At 43.6% G+C, this 16972-nt stretch overlaps 1 protein-coding gene across 1 annotated transcript in view; it reads right to left on the bottom strand.

The window, feature by feature from the left end:
• Positions 1-7013: 7013 nt before the first annotated feature.
• Positions 7014-16972, bottom strand: part of EPG5 (ectopic P-granules 5 autophagy tethering factor) — a 46680-nt gene continuing 36721 nt past the window's right edge. Inside the window, exons 31-44 of the mRNA XM_053448265.1 lie at positions 16655-16868; positions 16169-16329; positions 15359-15566; positions 13951-14026; positions 13283-13386; positions 12794-12969; positions 11323-11508; positions 10979-11188; positions 10009-10153; positions 9580-9822; positions 9213-9432; positions 8586-8801; positions 8298-8412; positions 7014-7370 (exon numbers count right to left, since the gene is read on the bottom strand). Coding sequence (XP_053304240.1) covers positions 7188-7370; positions 8298-8412; positions 8586-8801; positions 9213-9432; positions 9580-9822; positions 10009-10153; positions 10979-11188; positions 11323-11508; positions 12794-12969; positions 13283-13386; positions 13951-14026; positions 15359-15566; positions 16169-16329; positions 16655-16868 — 2457 coding nt within the window. The 3' untranslated portion in view covers positions 7014-7187. The remainder of the gene's footprint in view (positions 7371-8297; positions 8413-8585; positions 8802-9212; positions 9433-9579; positions 9823-10008; positions 10154-10978; positions 11189-11322; positions 11509-12793; positions 12970-13282; positions 13387-13950; positions 14027-15358; positions 15567-16168; positions 16330-16654; positions 16869-16972) is intronic.

Raw genomic sequence — 16972 nt, 5'->3', positions numbered from 1 at the left:
GATATAAAATGAATGTTAAGCAAGCTTTGCTGTGGTCTTTTTCTGGTAGGAACAGTAGTACCATAACTTGGTCAAAACATATCAAATATGCACAAACATACATAGTAGTAATATCGTATCTTTGGTTGAAAAAAAGACACAAGATCATCAAAGCTCAATCCGTTATATATCCCTCATATTATATATTATATACTCTCCGGCCATATAACTAATCCCATCCTTATAACCCGTTATATCCCTGTATATTCCTCATATTATATATTATATACTCTCCAGCCGTATAACTAATCCCGTCCTTATAACCCGTTATATCCTGTATATTCCTCATATTATATATTATATACTCTCCGGCCGTATAACTAATCCCGTCCTTATAACCCATTATATCCCTGTATATTCCTCATATTATATATTATATACTCTCCCCCGTATAACTAATCCCGTCCTTATAACCCGTTATATCCTGTATATTCCTTATATTATATACCCTCCGGCCGTATAACTAATCCCGTCCTTATAACCCGTTATATCCTGTATATTCCTCATATTATATATTATATACTCTCCGGCCGTATAACTAATCCCATCCTTATAACCCGTTATATCCTGTATATTCCTCATATTATATATTATATACCCTCCGGCCGTATAACTAATCCCGTCCTTATAACCCGTTATATCCTGTATATTCCTCATATTATATATTATATACTCTCCTACCCGTATAACTAATCCCGTCCTTATAACCCGTTATGTCCCTGTATATTCCTCATATTATATATTATATACTCTCCGGTCGTATAACTAATCCCGTCCTTATAACCCATTATATCCCTGTATATTCCTCATATTATATATTATATACTCTCTGGCCATATAACTAATCCCGTCCTTATAACCCGTTATATCCCCGTATATCCCTCATAATATATATTATATACTCTCCGGCCGTATAACTAATCCTGTCCTTATAACCCGTTATATCCCTGTATATTCCTCATATTATATACTCTCCGGCCGTATAACTAATCCTGTCCTTATAACCCGTTATATCCTGTATATTCCTCATATTATATATTATATACTCTCCGGCCGTATAACTAATCCCGTCCTTATAACCCATTATATCCCTGTATATTCCTCATATTACCGTATTTGCTCGATTATAAGACGACCCTGATTATAAGACGACCCCCCAAAATCTGAATATTAACTTAGGAAAAAAAGAAAAAGCCTGAATATAAGACGACCCCAAAGGAAAAAAGTTTTACCAGTAAATGTTAATTCATGTAAACTATTTTTTTTAATAAAAGCTATGATTGAGAAAAATATTTTTTTTGTTTTTATTTCTTGTATTTTCCAACCTGTCCCCCAGTTACGCACATCTGCCCCCAGGCTTGCCACCCCAATATGGCACTGTGCCCCATGATATGCCTTTTAACCCTCTATATGTCACTGTGCCCCATGGTATGCCTTTTGACCCCCTATGTGCCACTCTGCCTCCAGAAATGCCTTATACCCCTATATCCCATTCTGGCATTTAGGGGGTTAAAATGCATATTATGGGGCAGAGTGGCATATAGGGAGGTATAAGGCATTTCAGGAGGCAGAGTGGCATTAAGGGAGTTAAAAGGCATTGTATAGAGCACTCTGCCTCCAGAAATGCCTTATACCCCTATATGCCACTCTGGCATTTAGGGGGTTAAAAGGCATATCATGGGGCAGAATGGCATATAGGGAGGTATAAGGCATTTCAGGAGGCAGAGTGCTCTATTAAATGCCCCCTTAACGCCACTCCAGAAATGCCCTATGCCCCCATTTAACACACACACACACACACACACCCTATACCCCCATTTAACTAACTAACACACACACACACACACACACACACACACTCTCTCTCTCTCTCTCCCCCCCTTCCCCCTCTCTCACCCCCCTTTCCCCCTCTCTCACCCCCCTTCCCCCTCTCTCACCCCCCTTCCCCCTCTCTCACCCCCCTCTCAGCCCTCTCTTACCGGTGCTTCCAGCCGGGGCAGCGGGTTGACGTCGCCTTCCGCTGCAGCCGCAAGGAGGTGGAGTTGGCAGCGGGGGTTTGTATGCGTCCGTCGCGTATACTTTCCCCGGCTGTCAGAGGTCAGAGATGAGAGTTCCCCGCACCGGTGCGGGGAACTCTGGTCTCTGACAGTCGGGGAAAGTCTACGCGAAGGACGCAGACAACCCCCGCTGCTAGCCACACCTCCTTCCGGCTGCAGCGGACGTTGTCTACGCGGATCGCGTAGACGTCAACCCGCTGCCCCGCCAATACAGCAGGAAGCACCGGTAAGTGTGTATGATGGGGGGGGGGTGAGACAGGAGGATCCAGGTCCCCCGCAGCGGTGCGGGGGATCTGGATCTTAGTCTCCTAATCAGACCTCTATTTGAGGTCTGATTAGAAGACGACCCCGATTAGAAGACGAGGGGTATTTTTCAGAGCATTTGCTCTGAAAAAAACCTCGTCTTATAATCGAGCAAATACGGTATATACTTTATAATCTACCATCTTTATGTAGCAAGTTTAATAAGACATTATTGCCAGCAGACATGTAATAAGTGAATAGCTTTATTGACTTCATGCAGAGTCCGACATACATACTTCATAAAATGTACATTTTTTACATCAACTCACAGGACATTTAACGACAATTTGTGTAAAAGTTTTCAACAATTAACCTCATACCCTGTATCTCAAGAGTATACACTAATATTCTTTACAAAATCATGATTTTTGGCACAGCAACGAACAAAAAAACCCAAAAACATGGGGGTAATAGAGACAGGAATAATAATTCTCTGAAGTGATTCGCCTTCATTTACCAAAAGGTCCACCGTGAAGAAGCCACGGACCTTATTGGATTTGTCTCTTCAACAACCGCCCCCTATAGGGGGGGTAAAAGAAATGTTTAGGAAAGGCCTGTAATGGTTTGGCTGTACAGACACACGCGAGGACAAAACACCAATTCACAAATCTCAAGCCAAGCTCACACCTGTGCACACGAATGATCAGTGGAACTGTGAAAAAGGAAATAATTCTACATTAATTTCTCGACCGATAAATCGCAACGAAACACGTTCCTAAAACCGAGAGCCTTTTTTTTTGTTGTTTTTTTGTTAATTTTACCCGTTTCCATTCATTTGCCATTAGAGCTCTTTTTACCGGTGCTATCTCAAAAACAACTCCCAGCATCCACCTGCATAGTCACTCATTTTGCATATTTGTGAAGGGTGACGATTATTAATAGGCCATTAGGGTAATTAGCAGGATGTGTTCCAAGGCCAGCGGTTTGAAACGTAGAATTAAAACCACTTAAAAAAAATCTAAAACATTTTAAAATTAACAAATACAGATTTTTGCTGGTAGATTTTTTCCCCACTCATTTTTTTTTTTTTTTTTTACTATTAATTGCACATTACTCCGAGTGTAGCATTAACAAAAACAACGTATATATTACAAGGAAAATGATGTTTTATACATATATATATCAAGAAACCATATAGAATACACGCGTTTCACATTGACAAAATGACATGGTGAGGTTTGTTTTTTAATCGAAAAACAAAAATATATACCCTTTTGATAAAATACATATGATACAAAACAAGTCATACATCACACTGAGATAAAAATGTGCGTGGGATAATATAGTAGTCTTTACAGGGAAATACTGTCTACAGAAATTTAAACCCTTAAATGGTATAATCAATGGGGGTAAATATAGATAGTGAGGAGCTATAGGGCGGAAGAGAGAAAGTGAAAAGGATGGTAAAGTAAAATAAAGAGGACACTGCAGAGAGAGGGGAGAGAAGAGAGCGAGGTCAGAGAGAAAAGAGAGCGAGGTCAGAGAGGAGAAAAAGTGCAGAGAGAGGAGAAAAGAGGGAGGTCAGAGAGAAAAGAGAGCGAGGTCAGAGAGGAGAAAAAGTGCAGAGAGAGGAGAAAAGAGCGAGGTCAGAGAGAAAAGAGAGTGAGGTCAGAGAGAAAAGAGAGCGAGGTCAGAGAGGAGAAAAAGTGCAGAGAGAGGAGAAAAGAGAGCGAGGATAGAGAGGAGAAAGTGCAGAGAGGGGAGAAAAGAGAGAAAGGTCAAAGAGAGAGGAGAAAAGAAAGATCGGAGAAAAGAACATAAAAGTACAGAGAGGGGAGAAAAGAGAGCGAGGTCAGAGAGAGGAGAAAAGAAAGTGCAGAGAGGGTAGAAAAGAGGGAGGTCAGAGAGAAAAGAGAGCGAGGTCAGAGAGAAAAGAGAGCGAGGTCAGAGAGGAGAAAAAGTGCAGAGAGAGGAGAAAAGAGCGAGGTCAGAGAGAAAAGAGAGCGAGGTCAGAGAGGAGAAAAAGTGCAGAGAGGAGAAAAGAGAGCGTGGTCAGAGAGGAGAAAAAGTGCAGAGAGAGGAGAAAAGAGAGCGAGGACAGAGAGGAGAAAGTGCAGAGAGGGGAGAAAAGAGAGAAAGGTCAAAGAGAGAGGAGAAAAGAAAGATCGGAGAAAAGAACATAAAAGTACAGAGAGGGGAGAAAAGAGAGCGAGGTCAGAGAGAGGAGAAAAGAAAGTGCAGAGAGGGGAGAAAAGAGAGCAAAGTCAGAGAGAAAAGAGAGCAAGGTCAGAGAGGAGAAAAAGTACAGAGAGGGGAGAAAAGAGAGAAAGGTCAAAGAGAGAGGAGAAAAGAAAGATCGGAGAAAAGAACATAAAAGTACAGAGAGGGGAGAAAAGAGAGCGAGAGAGAGGAGAGTAAAACACATCTCAATCCATAAGTCCATAAGTTGAAATCCACCCTTTTTATCTTTAAAATTAAGAGGCTGCGCAGGAAGGGGGCGCTATACCCTATAATCAAACAAACTATATATATGACTGAAGGCCACATGGAAAGCCCTCGTGGGCTACCCCAGGCTGATATCCACACTGCAAACCACGTTACCCCCCCAAAAAAAAAGACCAAGCCGCTTAGCATGTCATGTGTTCATGTTCAATGATCGTAATGTTCGCGTGCAATCAGCTCTGTATTACACCCTGAGCTTTAAACATGGACCGTGACGCCCCCAGCTATTTAAAACATCTGTATTTATATGAGATTTACGTTGCCACGCGCAACGCCTTCTAAATAACCTCTCTTTATATATCGTTCTATAATAAGTGTTCTTCTCTCGAAGGCTTCTCCAGAATTTGGAGCGTTCTGGGCTGGTTCCTGTGGGTTTTATCGTATTCCACTATAACTGCATCCCAAATGGGGGTTTCTCTCACTGCTATGTCACAGATAAATCCCTACTTGAACACAGGTGATTTCTTTAAGAATATATATATTCCTAACAAGTCATAGTTTCAAAAAGGGTCATTATCGGTCATTTTTTTTTTAAAGAGATGGGTCACTAAATGGTTAAAAGTCTCAAAACCAGCTCAAGTAGAAAGGGCTCGTCGGTACGGCCATCTCCCAACCGGACTGGAAATTTCCAGTGGTTAGGGAGTAGTCCACGTAGCCGGCAAGATCCCCGGCCCTGCTTATATCTGGAGGTAAATAGATATAGACACAAACATTTTCCAAACCACGTTTTGGTTTATATTTACCCTGCCCACGCTGACACCATAGAACACGAGGAAGTGCAAATTCAAACACAGGAAAAGAAACATTCTTGCAATAATAATCAAAAACAATAGTGCAAATTGACCCAGGATTCCAGTTTACGCATCGTCCTGCGCCATTTAACGCCAGACTCCCAAGAAAGCGATTTTTTTGTTTTTTTGTTGTGAAGGCGCGAAGGTTCTGTAAGTTAACTCTCGGTCACCGAACATCTCAGATGTTTGTCTCCTAGGTGGAGAGGGGTTTTGTCTCCCTCTACCTTTAGCTACATTATTTCAAACCTTTTTTGGGGGGGTCTTAGCGGATACCCCAACACTGCGGGTGTCCAAATCGAGCTAGACGGGGTCAAGATATGACCCAAGAGAGGACCACCTGCCCCGGCCCAAACCTGAACAGCCACCTCGTGGCAAGGTGGCCATGTGGGAGCTGCACAGATCTCCATTGATTTGGTCAGGGGAGATTAGAGGACCCCCCCCCCCGACTGGCCCATGATCCTCACAGACCCCAAAATGCCCACCACTTCCGCTGTAAGGCAATAAAAGGCATAACACAGTATTTTCAAACATGGTCACTCCTCATCCCAATTTCAAATTACGGTCACTTATACTAAATATCATTTTCTTCAAAGAGGAGGAGAAAATATATATTTTTTGCCTTTGACATTCTGTGACGTAAAAGACCATCAGTAGAGCTCAGAAGAACATTTTTCCCACGGGCTCTCCCCAAGGGTAACGGCAAGTCCAGATGTGGACCTCCTTGGCCACTGGGTCTAGAGGCATACCAACCCTTACATTACTGTTGAAGGCCTGAAAAGTACTTGTTGGGTTCTCGGTTGCCTTGTGTGGAGGACATTTGTCTTGCATTAAGGTTCTAGACCACCCTTGTGGGTACGATAAGTCAGATATGATGGAGACTTGTCTTCTACACTGGTGCTACGAGCTAAGAGCTAAGATCCATCAGAGTCCTATAGAGTTCCTACAGCAGCTAACGGCGGGTGGGGGGGCAATTTAACCAACGATCATGATCTTTTACATCACAGGTGACAGCCTCTTATGTCACAACTGCATATTTTAAGCACACAAGATCAAGATATCTGGTGCTGTATACCCAACAAGAGAGCGTCTGACTCCATAGACGCCGCAGGACGGTGAAAGGTTAAATACGATATATATAAAGAGATGAGTCTGGAACATTTTCCAAATAAAACGTCCAATAATTTGACTGTTAAGTATTTTTGTTATTATATGAATATCGCAGATTTGGGTATTTCTTAGCACGTTTCAAGGAGCATCACAAGACGAGTGGGTACTTCAGACTTTAGCAAAAGGGGCAAAGAGGTGGGAATTTAACTCTTGATTGCACCAATCCCCCCCCCCCCCGGACAATCATAAAAGGACAAAGAACAAACTCCCCATATATCCTCTGCTGGTTCGGGTCCCGTAAAGTCTCTTCCATCGAGGTTTTAAGAAAAAAAAACAAAAAAAAACAGCAAGTGTTACGCATCTTGTTATTTTATCCGTCATTTATAGATCGGAACGCGAGAAAAAAAAGGGCTGCGCCGAGTAAAGAAACATTGAGGTTTTTTTTCTCCTATCTGATGATGTTGAGATAATGCACTTCTGGGTACAGAGAGTTGATGAGGAGAGCCAGCAGCGTGTTCCCGTCTTGAAGGCAGTGTCCCGGGTACCGGATGAACTGGGACGCCTGGGAAATTTCTTCCTGATACTCGGCGTACTGCTTGCTTGACGTCATCGACTCCAGGACGCCGACTGCCTGTTCCGGGGACAGAAGCGGTAAATGCAGCGCCGCGAAAGAACGCCAGCGAGATAAAATCGCAGCGTGGCATTACAGGCACTCGAAGAGTTAACAAGGCAGATACATTTTAAAAACATATCTTATTTTCCTTTAGATGTTTTTTGGGGGGTTTTCTAGGAGAACGTGGAGAGATTACAATCCCATATGTCTAAGAAATGCTCAAAAACGCTGGATTCTTTTTCTCAGTAATTGGGGTTTATAAGTGTCCGCTTTAACCCTTTAATGACAAAGCACAAAACGCATCGTTTTCGATGGGTTTTGGGACCGCCCATTGTCCTTAAGGGGTTAATTTACATATTAGATAAAAAAAAAAAAGATGAGCACGTACTAAGAAAGAGGAGCATGTACTAAGAAAGAGGAGCATGTACTAAGAAAGAGGAGCATGTACTAATGCGCGAATGTTCATTAGATTATTAGGCAAAAAAAAAAAAACCCTTTTAAGCACATTTTAGTTTTGCTCAGAATGGAGAAAAAAATCCAGGGACTAACACACTTTAGATGACGTGTACCCCAAACTTATTATTAAAAGCGCCCCCCCAGCACCCGTGGTCACCAGAGATTTACTGCCCTTACTGCCAATCATCGTCCTCAGAACCAGGGCTCTCATAATCAGAAGTTTGTAAAGACTTTGTATCTATGACAACATGGTGATAAAGTCACCCCTTTACTGACAATGAATGCGTTATACTTTTATTTTTTTTTTATTAAATTATTAACCCCTTAAGGACAATGGGCGGTCATTAAGGGGTTAAAAAAAAAAAAAGATTCCGATTTATATTCAAGTATCTGCCACTACTTGGCAAGCACCGCAACCTTAAGGGAGAAAGAACGACCCTCGAAACGCTGGAAACATAGTATCCGGGCCAGTAACGGGGGCCAACATACCTGCTGAGCCTTCGGCGACAAGTGCAATCCCGACCCTGCCTTAAGGCGGATTTGATTTTCCGCAGGGACCTGGACTAAAATGAACGCGGCCATGCTCCGAGCGACGACCCGAAACCTGCAAATAAAGAGTAAATTACGGGGGGGGGAACTATCCAGAGAATGAGATAAAGGCGATAAACGCCCCAAGACGCCGGGTATAACGTTTCCAGCGACTCCTCGGTGTCTGGCGGGGCGAGTTACTTTATCTGCGCCATCCCACACTAACCGCATTGAGACACGAATTCCTACCTCGCGGAGAGAGGAGATTTTCTTCCTAACCCGATGACCCCGAGAATTCCGGAAGCCATCCTCTCTTCTCCCAAGACGGCCAGCCTGTTCTGCACGGACAGCAGGATCCGGATGATGGTCTCCGTCACCGCGCTGTCATTTTGCTCGACTTGGATCAGGGATAGCTGCAAGGCCTTGTGCCACCACAGAAAGAGCTTGGGCTCTTCGGTCAAAGAGCTGACGGAAACATCGAGAAGACAAAAAAAACCCACAAACGACGAACATAAATCTGGGTTTTTAGTAAATAGACGTAATTTCCATCAATCCTTAAATTATTATTTATTATCTTTTAGATTTTATTAATAGGGTTCCTGCATACCTCTAGTGGTCCCCGAGGGTCACACAGATAGCCCTGGGACATGGCCTACATCTCCCATAAGGGGCTGGCTGAGGAGGATGGGAGATGTAGTCCTGCAGCAGCTGGAGGGCCGCAGGTTGGACACCCCTGCCCTAGGACTTTCTGCTGACCTTTCCACCATGTTTAGGACAAGTCACATGGACTGAAGATCATCAGGGGAGGCCGGCGGCGTGATGGGTAACGGGTAGGTTTTATTTGGTCCTCTCTCATCGTGATGTCTGCACCCTTACCTCGGCTGTGCCTGCTCCAACCACTTGGAGATCCTCACCAGGACCCGGAGCTCGTTGGAGAGGGTCTGCTCGCGGTTCAAGCACTGCAGGACATAGACGTGAAGGGTTAAGTAGCTGCCGAGGGTCAGGCATTCCTGCAGAAACTCCTCCGTAGTGAGCTCGGGTACTTGCAGCGACGCCAGGATCGGCCCCCAGCCTGGGTTCTGATTGTGAAGGGTATCTATAAGAAGCAGGAGAGACGGCATGGCATTATTCCATCAATGAAACACCCAATAGCAGGGGCATGGAGAAGGGGGCAAATGCACATGGGGGGGACTCTGCACGGTCATATACAGCGGCAATGCATAAGTAAAAGCCCCTATCTCACCATCTTTGAAGTAAGCCAGGATGCAGGCTTCGGTGGCCTCGGCCATGTGCCTGATGGACGCCAGACTCTGACAGGCGGCCGTTAACAAGGGCATCACGAACAGGCCCTGCACTTTGGTATCAATCCACCCGACGAGAGCCCCCCGCAGGGACTCGGCGGTGGTCACGCTGGCGTTATTCATCACCATCAGGAGCTCCATGAACAGGCTGCTCAGAGCCATGTGACGCTTCTGGACGTCAAGGTCTGCGGAGAACATCCCCGTGATTCACTGGTTACAAAGTATCACGATGAGCGCATGCATAAACCATGCAAGGCCGTTACAAGTTACACACCGAGATGTTCACAGCGGGACTACAGCTCCCATCACGCACAGTACGATGAGTTTAGACTGAGGATCTAATCCCCGCACCAAGGGTCTCCGTCACTGACCTGGAGGAGTGAAGATGACGATGTCGTCCAGGAGCTTGGCCATCTCCTGCTCCATGGCGGGCAGAGCGATTTTACCGTTCTGCTCCAGCGAGCTCAGGAACTGCACCACCTGCTGAACGTAGATCCGGCATTTCGGGGTGACGTCCTGCGGCAGAACGAAGCGTTACCGAAACCCGAAGACCATACCAACCTACTGTCCTGCAGCAAGTCAGCAAGGACAGATACTACCAGCCTGCAGCAAATGCTTAGAGCAGAGCGTTCTAGATAAAACAAATCGCTATTATAGGATGTTTTAGGTGAAGAATACATGGAAACGTTGTACCCTGTTCACTATACTGGGGTATAAAACACACTTATGCCAATATGACTGCATCTCTAAATAAAAATACAAACAAGTAAACATCATGAGCTCAATTTAAAAAGAAAAAATTTATTTTCTGGTTTTTTTTACCAAAAAAGGAACCACTGTATTGCTCACTGCGAATGCTTTGTACCCACTCCGAGGTTTCTTATTATTATATACTATATGATAATATATTTAATATATAATTTATATATATATTATTATATATTAAATATATATAATATATATATTTAATATATAATAATATATATAATTATTATTATATATAATAATATATAATAATAATAATTATATATATTTTTATATATTAAATATATATATTATATATATATTTATTATATAATAATATATATAATGTTATTATTATTATTAACAACAACAATAATATATATATATATATATATATATATATACATATACATATACACACGTATATGTATATATATATATATATATATGTATATTATATATTATATATTTATATTTGGTTACTTACAGTACTTTGAGCAGGTGTGATATTATGGAAAGTAAGACTCCACAAATAATTCCACTGTAGATCCCACGGAAAACCAAAAGATATATTAACCCCCCCTTAGTAATACTCACAGAATAGATATTGTTATCTGGAAAACAGGTGAGTCCGGCTGAGACCTTTAAGAGCTTCAGGAGAAGTTCGTCTGCAAGGTGAGCGCTCAGGATGACAGAGGGAGGGTAGTGGCTGCTGAAATACCCCATCACGTTCTGGTAAGACACGGCGTCCACGAGGTGCCAAGACAGGGTGCTGGCCTGACCCAGGAGATTAAGGAGCGGCGACCCCTGACAACAGAAAGTAGAGATCTTGGCTCCACAAACATGCCTTTATCACAGCCCCATTCTGCTACAGAAAACATGAATTGTATCATTTTAGTATATATTACCGCTAACCATGCGCGAGACTCAATCCAACTTACCGGCTCATTAATAAGCTTTTCCTCCTTGGCTAGGAAGACCATCATGAACAGGAGACAGACTAGCATGCGGTGGGTTTCAGGGCGAGGCACAGGACCCCAGGCGTCCGAGAGGACACTCAGCCAGTTGACGTCGCACAAAACGGCCCCTAAGAACAAGAAGCAGCTCTTGGGGCTCCCTCGCTCCACCTGGTAGATGCGAAGCACAGACATGTGATGTAAGTACAGCTGGAGAAAGTTCTAATCATATGCGGCAAGAAAAAAAATAGTTAAAAAAAAAAATAACATGCTTACATTTTTTTTTTAACCCCTAATGACGGGCTCAAAATGCATTGTTTTCAATGGGTTTAGGGACCGCCCATTGTCCTTAAGGGGTTAAATTATAATAAAACGTTACCAGAGCTGGGACAAGCGGGCAAGTTTTTGGGTTTATTTTACACTTTAACCCATTAAAAACAATTCATTGTACATTGTACATGTACAGGCATTGTCATGAAGGGGTTAAAAGTAGTTTTAGTGGACAGAACGATAAACCCTATATTTTATCGTTCCGTCCACTAAATAAATGTCTTGGTGTTTACCTGTTAAAATTAACAAAATACAATACTATTTAAAAGTTTGGGGTCACTCAGCTGTTTTCACGGAAAACAAGAACATTTCTGGCTGTAACATAATTACAAAAGGGTTTTCTAACCATCAATTAGCCTTTAAACTTAGATTAGCGAACACAACGTGCCATTGGAACACAGGAGTGATGGGAGGGATAAAGGGCCATTGGGACACAGGAGTGATGGGAGTGATAAAGGGCCATTGGAACCCAGGCGTGATGGGAGTGATAAAGGGCCGTTGGAACACAGGAGTGATGGGAGTGATAAAGGGCCGTTGGAACACAGGAGTGATGGGAGTGATAAAGGGCCTCTGTACGCCTATGAAGAGATTCCATTAAATAGTCATTTACATTAACCCCGTCTTCGCTGGATTTCTGATCCATTTATTTTAATGGACAAAATTGCCTTTTCTGTCAAAAACAAGGACATTTCTAAGTGACCCCAAACTTTTAAACAGATGAACAGGATTATTCCTTCCCATTCAGTTATGTCTCCCTTATTGCTATGTTGCAGATTTCTGGCAGCTTTTGTAAAGGGTTAGATCATACACAGTGCCTGGCGCCATGTGTTTGTGGACTGAGGGTCGGGGTACGATGGCGCCCAGGAATAGTACAACCCCCAAGGGAGCTACACCATTGGGTGCAGCAGGGACACCGAACTAACAAGTGTGATATCATGCAAATGTAGCCAATATCCGCATTAAAAATGAAGAACCAAAATCACTGGAAAAGCCTCCAACTGCTGATCTAAAGATTTTCATTCTCTCCTATTAATGCCCGACATGCAGCTTTTTGGTGCTCCTACAAAAGAGCGCATGCAAACTTCTAAAAGTTATATCCGCGTCCAGGTCCAACTGAAAGACGCACCTTGAAGAACTCCTCCATCAGGGTCTGGTCAGGGTGCATGTCTTTCCAGGGCAGCTTGCAGTACTCCGTGTGATAGGCGTACAGAATGTACTCCGGCAGCTTCGGCGCCGTGCACGACTCACAGTAATGCATGAGGTGCAGCCAGAGGGCGCTGCGCTGCCCGGGCAAGAGCCGGTCTGCGCCCCCAAAGAAAAAGGCATGCGTTAGAACAAAGGAAACCAAACTACAGGTAGCAGACCTCCCCACCATCCCTCCTGACGCTTTCCTATAAGTCTGCCACTAGAGGGGGCTGTTTAAAATCACATTGAATCTGCTGGCGGACCGGCCCCATTCGGCCCCCGTCTAGCCGCCCGTTTCTCCTGCTGGAAAGACTCAAACCCTAATCAGTCGTTGGTCTCGTCTTAGATTCAGGAGCCGTATGCCGATCCCGCGCATGTTTACATTCCCTTACTGCATTTGCCACTTCTGCCGGGAGGCTGTTCCACTCACCCTGATACTTCTGATGCAGCGTCAGAATGCAGTCAGTAAATAACTGGACCATCCCGGCGGCGAGCGGAGTGTCGCTCTCCAGCCAAGGGTAGCACCGCTGATTACTGATTGGGGGAAGAAATTATATAGAATGATATAAAATACTATCAAATAAAGACTTTCCCTGCATTATTCATCACGGGACATAAAAAGTCGTTAACAATTAATAAATGTAATAGTTTTAACGCGTTTAATATAATAACTACATTTTTCTTGAAACAAATGTGTCGAAACTGGGGTACCGGTACAAATATTGGGGATCTTTTCAGTGGAATTTAGAGTAAAACGTTTTTTTTTTCTTTAAATGTTTAATTTTTTTTTTATTATTTAAGGGAAAAGTCATACCGTTTATTAATATAATAATAATTATAATAATTTATTATTATTATTATTATTAAATCATTATTAGCCAATATGGTGGTACCCATAGATCAATAACAAAACTAAGCCCGGACGGTAACATTTTAGGAGACGTTCAGTTGTTACCCAGTTCACGGCCGTATGGAATGTGTAAGTTTAGGATAAAAACACAATTTATTTTATTTTTGGGCTCATTTCTTATAACGGTGAAAATATTTTATAAATGGGAGTATTACCGGTTTAAGCCAGAAGTAAAATAGAAAGAATACCTGTTTTCCCCCTTATCCAGGACCATGAGCCACGGTTTGAATAGCTCCGTGATCACAGAATGCAGAGACTGCAGCGCTGACGGAAAAAAATACATTAAGAGTTTCTCAGCATTAGAACGTCAGCACGGCAGACAAGACCCCCCCAGCCCGTCCAGTCGGCCCGTTCTTCTACCTTCTACAGCGTCTCGGATCTTACTTGGCCTCATCTCGGCTTCAGGATAACCATACGCGGATCAGTGACTTTCCGCAAGCCCTACTTTTTAGAGTTCACTAAATATATCAACCAATAACATTATATATGCCACTAAATAACACTGAATACCACTAAATACCACTAAATAACACTGAATACCACTAAATAACACTGAATAACACTAAATACCACTAAATACCACTAAATAACACTAAATAACGTGATATAAATGGCATTTACAGGTTGGAAAAAAGTTTTTATACCACTCTTCAAACGTTTGGGGTAACTTATGAAAAACGAGGACATTTCTGGCCGTAACATAATCGTAAAAGGGTTTTCTAACCATCAATCAGCCTTTTAAAGGGCGATTGGAACACGGGAGTGATGGGAGTGATAAAGGGCTATTGGAACACGGGAGTGATGGGAGTGATAAAGGATCATTGGAACACGGGAGTGATGGGAGTGATAAAGAGCCATTGGAACACGGGAGTGATGGGAGTGATAAAGAGCCATTGGAACACAGGAGTGATGGGAGTGATAAAGGGCCATTGGAACACAGGAGTGATGGGAGTGATAAAGGGCCTCTGTCCGCCTACGGAGAGATTCCATTAAAAAAATCAGCCGTTTCCAGCTACAATAGTCATTTAGAACATTAACCCCGTCTGTGCTGGATTTCTAATCTGTTCCATGTTATTTTAATGGACACACTTTTAATTCTTTAAAAACCATTTCGGAGTGACCCCAAACTTTTGAACGGCAGTGTATATATATATCTTGAAAACCCGAATTAATTTGTATGCCAAAGGAGTGGACACCTGAAAGGGGCGACTTGCCCCATACAGTTGATGCATATTAAGAGTAGGGAAAAAAGAAACCAGGAGAAACTCCCCACCTCCTCCGCGGTCCCACTTCTGTCCACTCATTGAAACCAAAGGGTTTCTGTTTTCTGCGCATGCGTGGGGGGGGGCCTTGTTAGACCTCCCCAAAACGCTAGCATCCGTGAGACTTCAGTGGCAGACATCTGTCCAGCTAAACGCATCTCATGCAAGCCTAGGGGCTGGGGGATGGGGGCAGGGAAAGAGGCAAATGCATATGGCGGGCAGTCGGCAGGACTCCATCGTACATTAACAGGCAGGAGAAACCAATACCTCACAGGGGGCTAAGTTATTATATGCATATGCCGGGGCATTCCTTTAACTTGAGGTGGCTCATTACCTGCCTGGATTGCGTGGCTCCCCATGGCTTCGTGGGCTAGGTTGGCAAGCTCATAGTCAATGAGACTCTTCACCAGGTACTCCAAGAAGATCTTCACCTCAGGGACGTAGGCGCTCCACTTGGAGTATAAACCGAAGCTCTGAAAGTCGGGCTTCGACAACCGCAGCTTGTGGAAGAAGTCTGAAAGCCATTTAATGGTCTCCAGAACCTGCAGACAACAGAAAGATCTTCATGGTAACGCAACGCAATGTGTGGCATTTTGGGTACAATAAGTTAGGATTGCCCTTGTTTCATTGCTTATAATAAAAGAGAGATGCACTGAAGATAGATGGGATGGAGATAGATGGATGGGGGGGTTGAGGAGGCATCAGAGGGACCACCAAAAAGAGATCAGGGGGTCTTCCCTGCCCCTCTTAAAATATCCCAACCGGCCCAACTCAAAATCTTCTTGCATTGTGAGTTATTTTACTTTTAAAGTGTGAGCTGGCTGAGTGTTAGCGTGAGTGTTGGGGTCGGTATGTATGTGCATGTTAATATGGGGTTGGGGGTGCTGAAGAAATATTGCACCCCGGTGGCAGTAAAGCCTAGGCTCGTCCCTGCCACAGCATATAACAGATTTATTCTCCGACATATGGTTCCTTGGGGGCGGTTTCGCAATCTGCGGGTGCTATTAAGGCATCACATGCGGTTTTATCACATTTAAAAAAAAAAGATACAGCTTCCAAAAATCGTATTCACGACTGTCCCTAACCCTAGTTTATGAGCATCACCCCTAAACAGCTTTATCGGGGGGACGTTGGAAGAGCCCACCTGCTCGGCCGATAGCATCGTTTTGTTTGCAGAGCTTGGAAAGGCGAGTGGATCGGGGGACTCAGGCTTTAGGGGATTTGGGGGTTTTCTCGGGGTGTAACACCCCACGGCTTTCAGAGACGTCCTCCAGCATTCAGGACTTAAGAGCTGTTCTGCGGAACCTGGGCAGCAAGAGGGGGACAAAAAGGACATTAGCGACTTTTTACGGTACAAACGCACTTGGATGTATTAAATTTCATATACAAAAGGTGAATTTGGGGTTCAAATACATTTTTTTAAATAAAAACGTGAACTTTGGGCTCGCCCTAGCGACACAAGGTCGGTCAATCACTGACCATCGTAAGCTTAGTGCTCTCTTTTGTTTATAATAAGTTACTTTGTATCCATTTTTGCATTTTTTGATCAAAGCGGTAACTAAAAAGCAGAAAAGGTTTTTTTTGAGATCGATAATCATGGGACCCCCGGGGGGCACAGACCGACGCTCACTTTGCATCAGTAGCCGCAAGCAGTCGCTGTAATGGTCCGGGAACTGGTAGCGCAGGACCGAGCTCCAGTGCTTGCAGAAGATGTTGAAAGGCATCAGGAGATCCTCTTCGGGGACGAGGCCGCAGAGCGTCAGGGCCAGGTGGACGCACTCCAGCAACTTGGTCCGCTCCGACATGGACGGCTTGGCAGAGTTCAGCCAGTGGTTGAGATCAAACTTTAATAAATAAAATAAAATATCTGCTATTGATGACATCATCATCACATTTACATCCCATTTATCAATATAGCGCCAGCAGAGTATGTGGGAAATAATTTAAA

Source organism: Spea bombifrons, chromosome 1, assembly GCF_027358695.1.
Source record: "Spea bombifrons isolate aSpeBom1 chromosome 1, aSpeBom1.2.pri, whole genome shotgun sequence".
Taxonomy (NCBI): Eukaryota; Metazoa; Chordata; class Amphibia; order Anura; family Pelobatidae; genus Spea; species Spea bombifrons.
The sequence above is the reverse complement of the archived record's forward strand: the minus strand, read 5'-3'. Positions and strand labels throughout refer to the sequence as shown.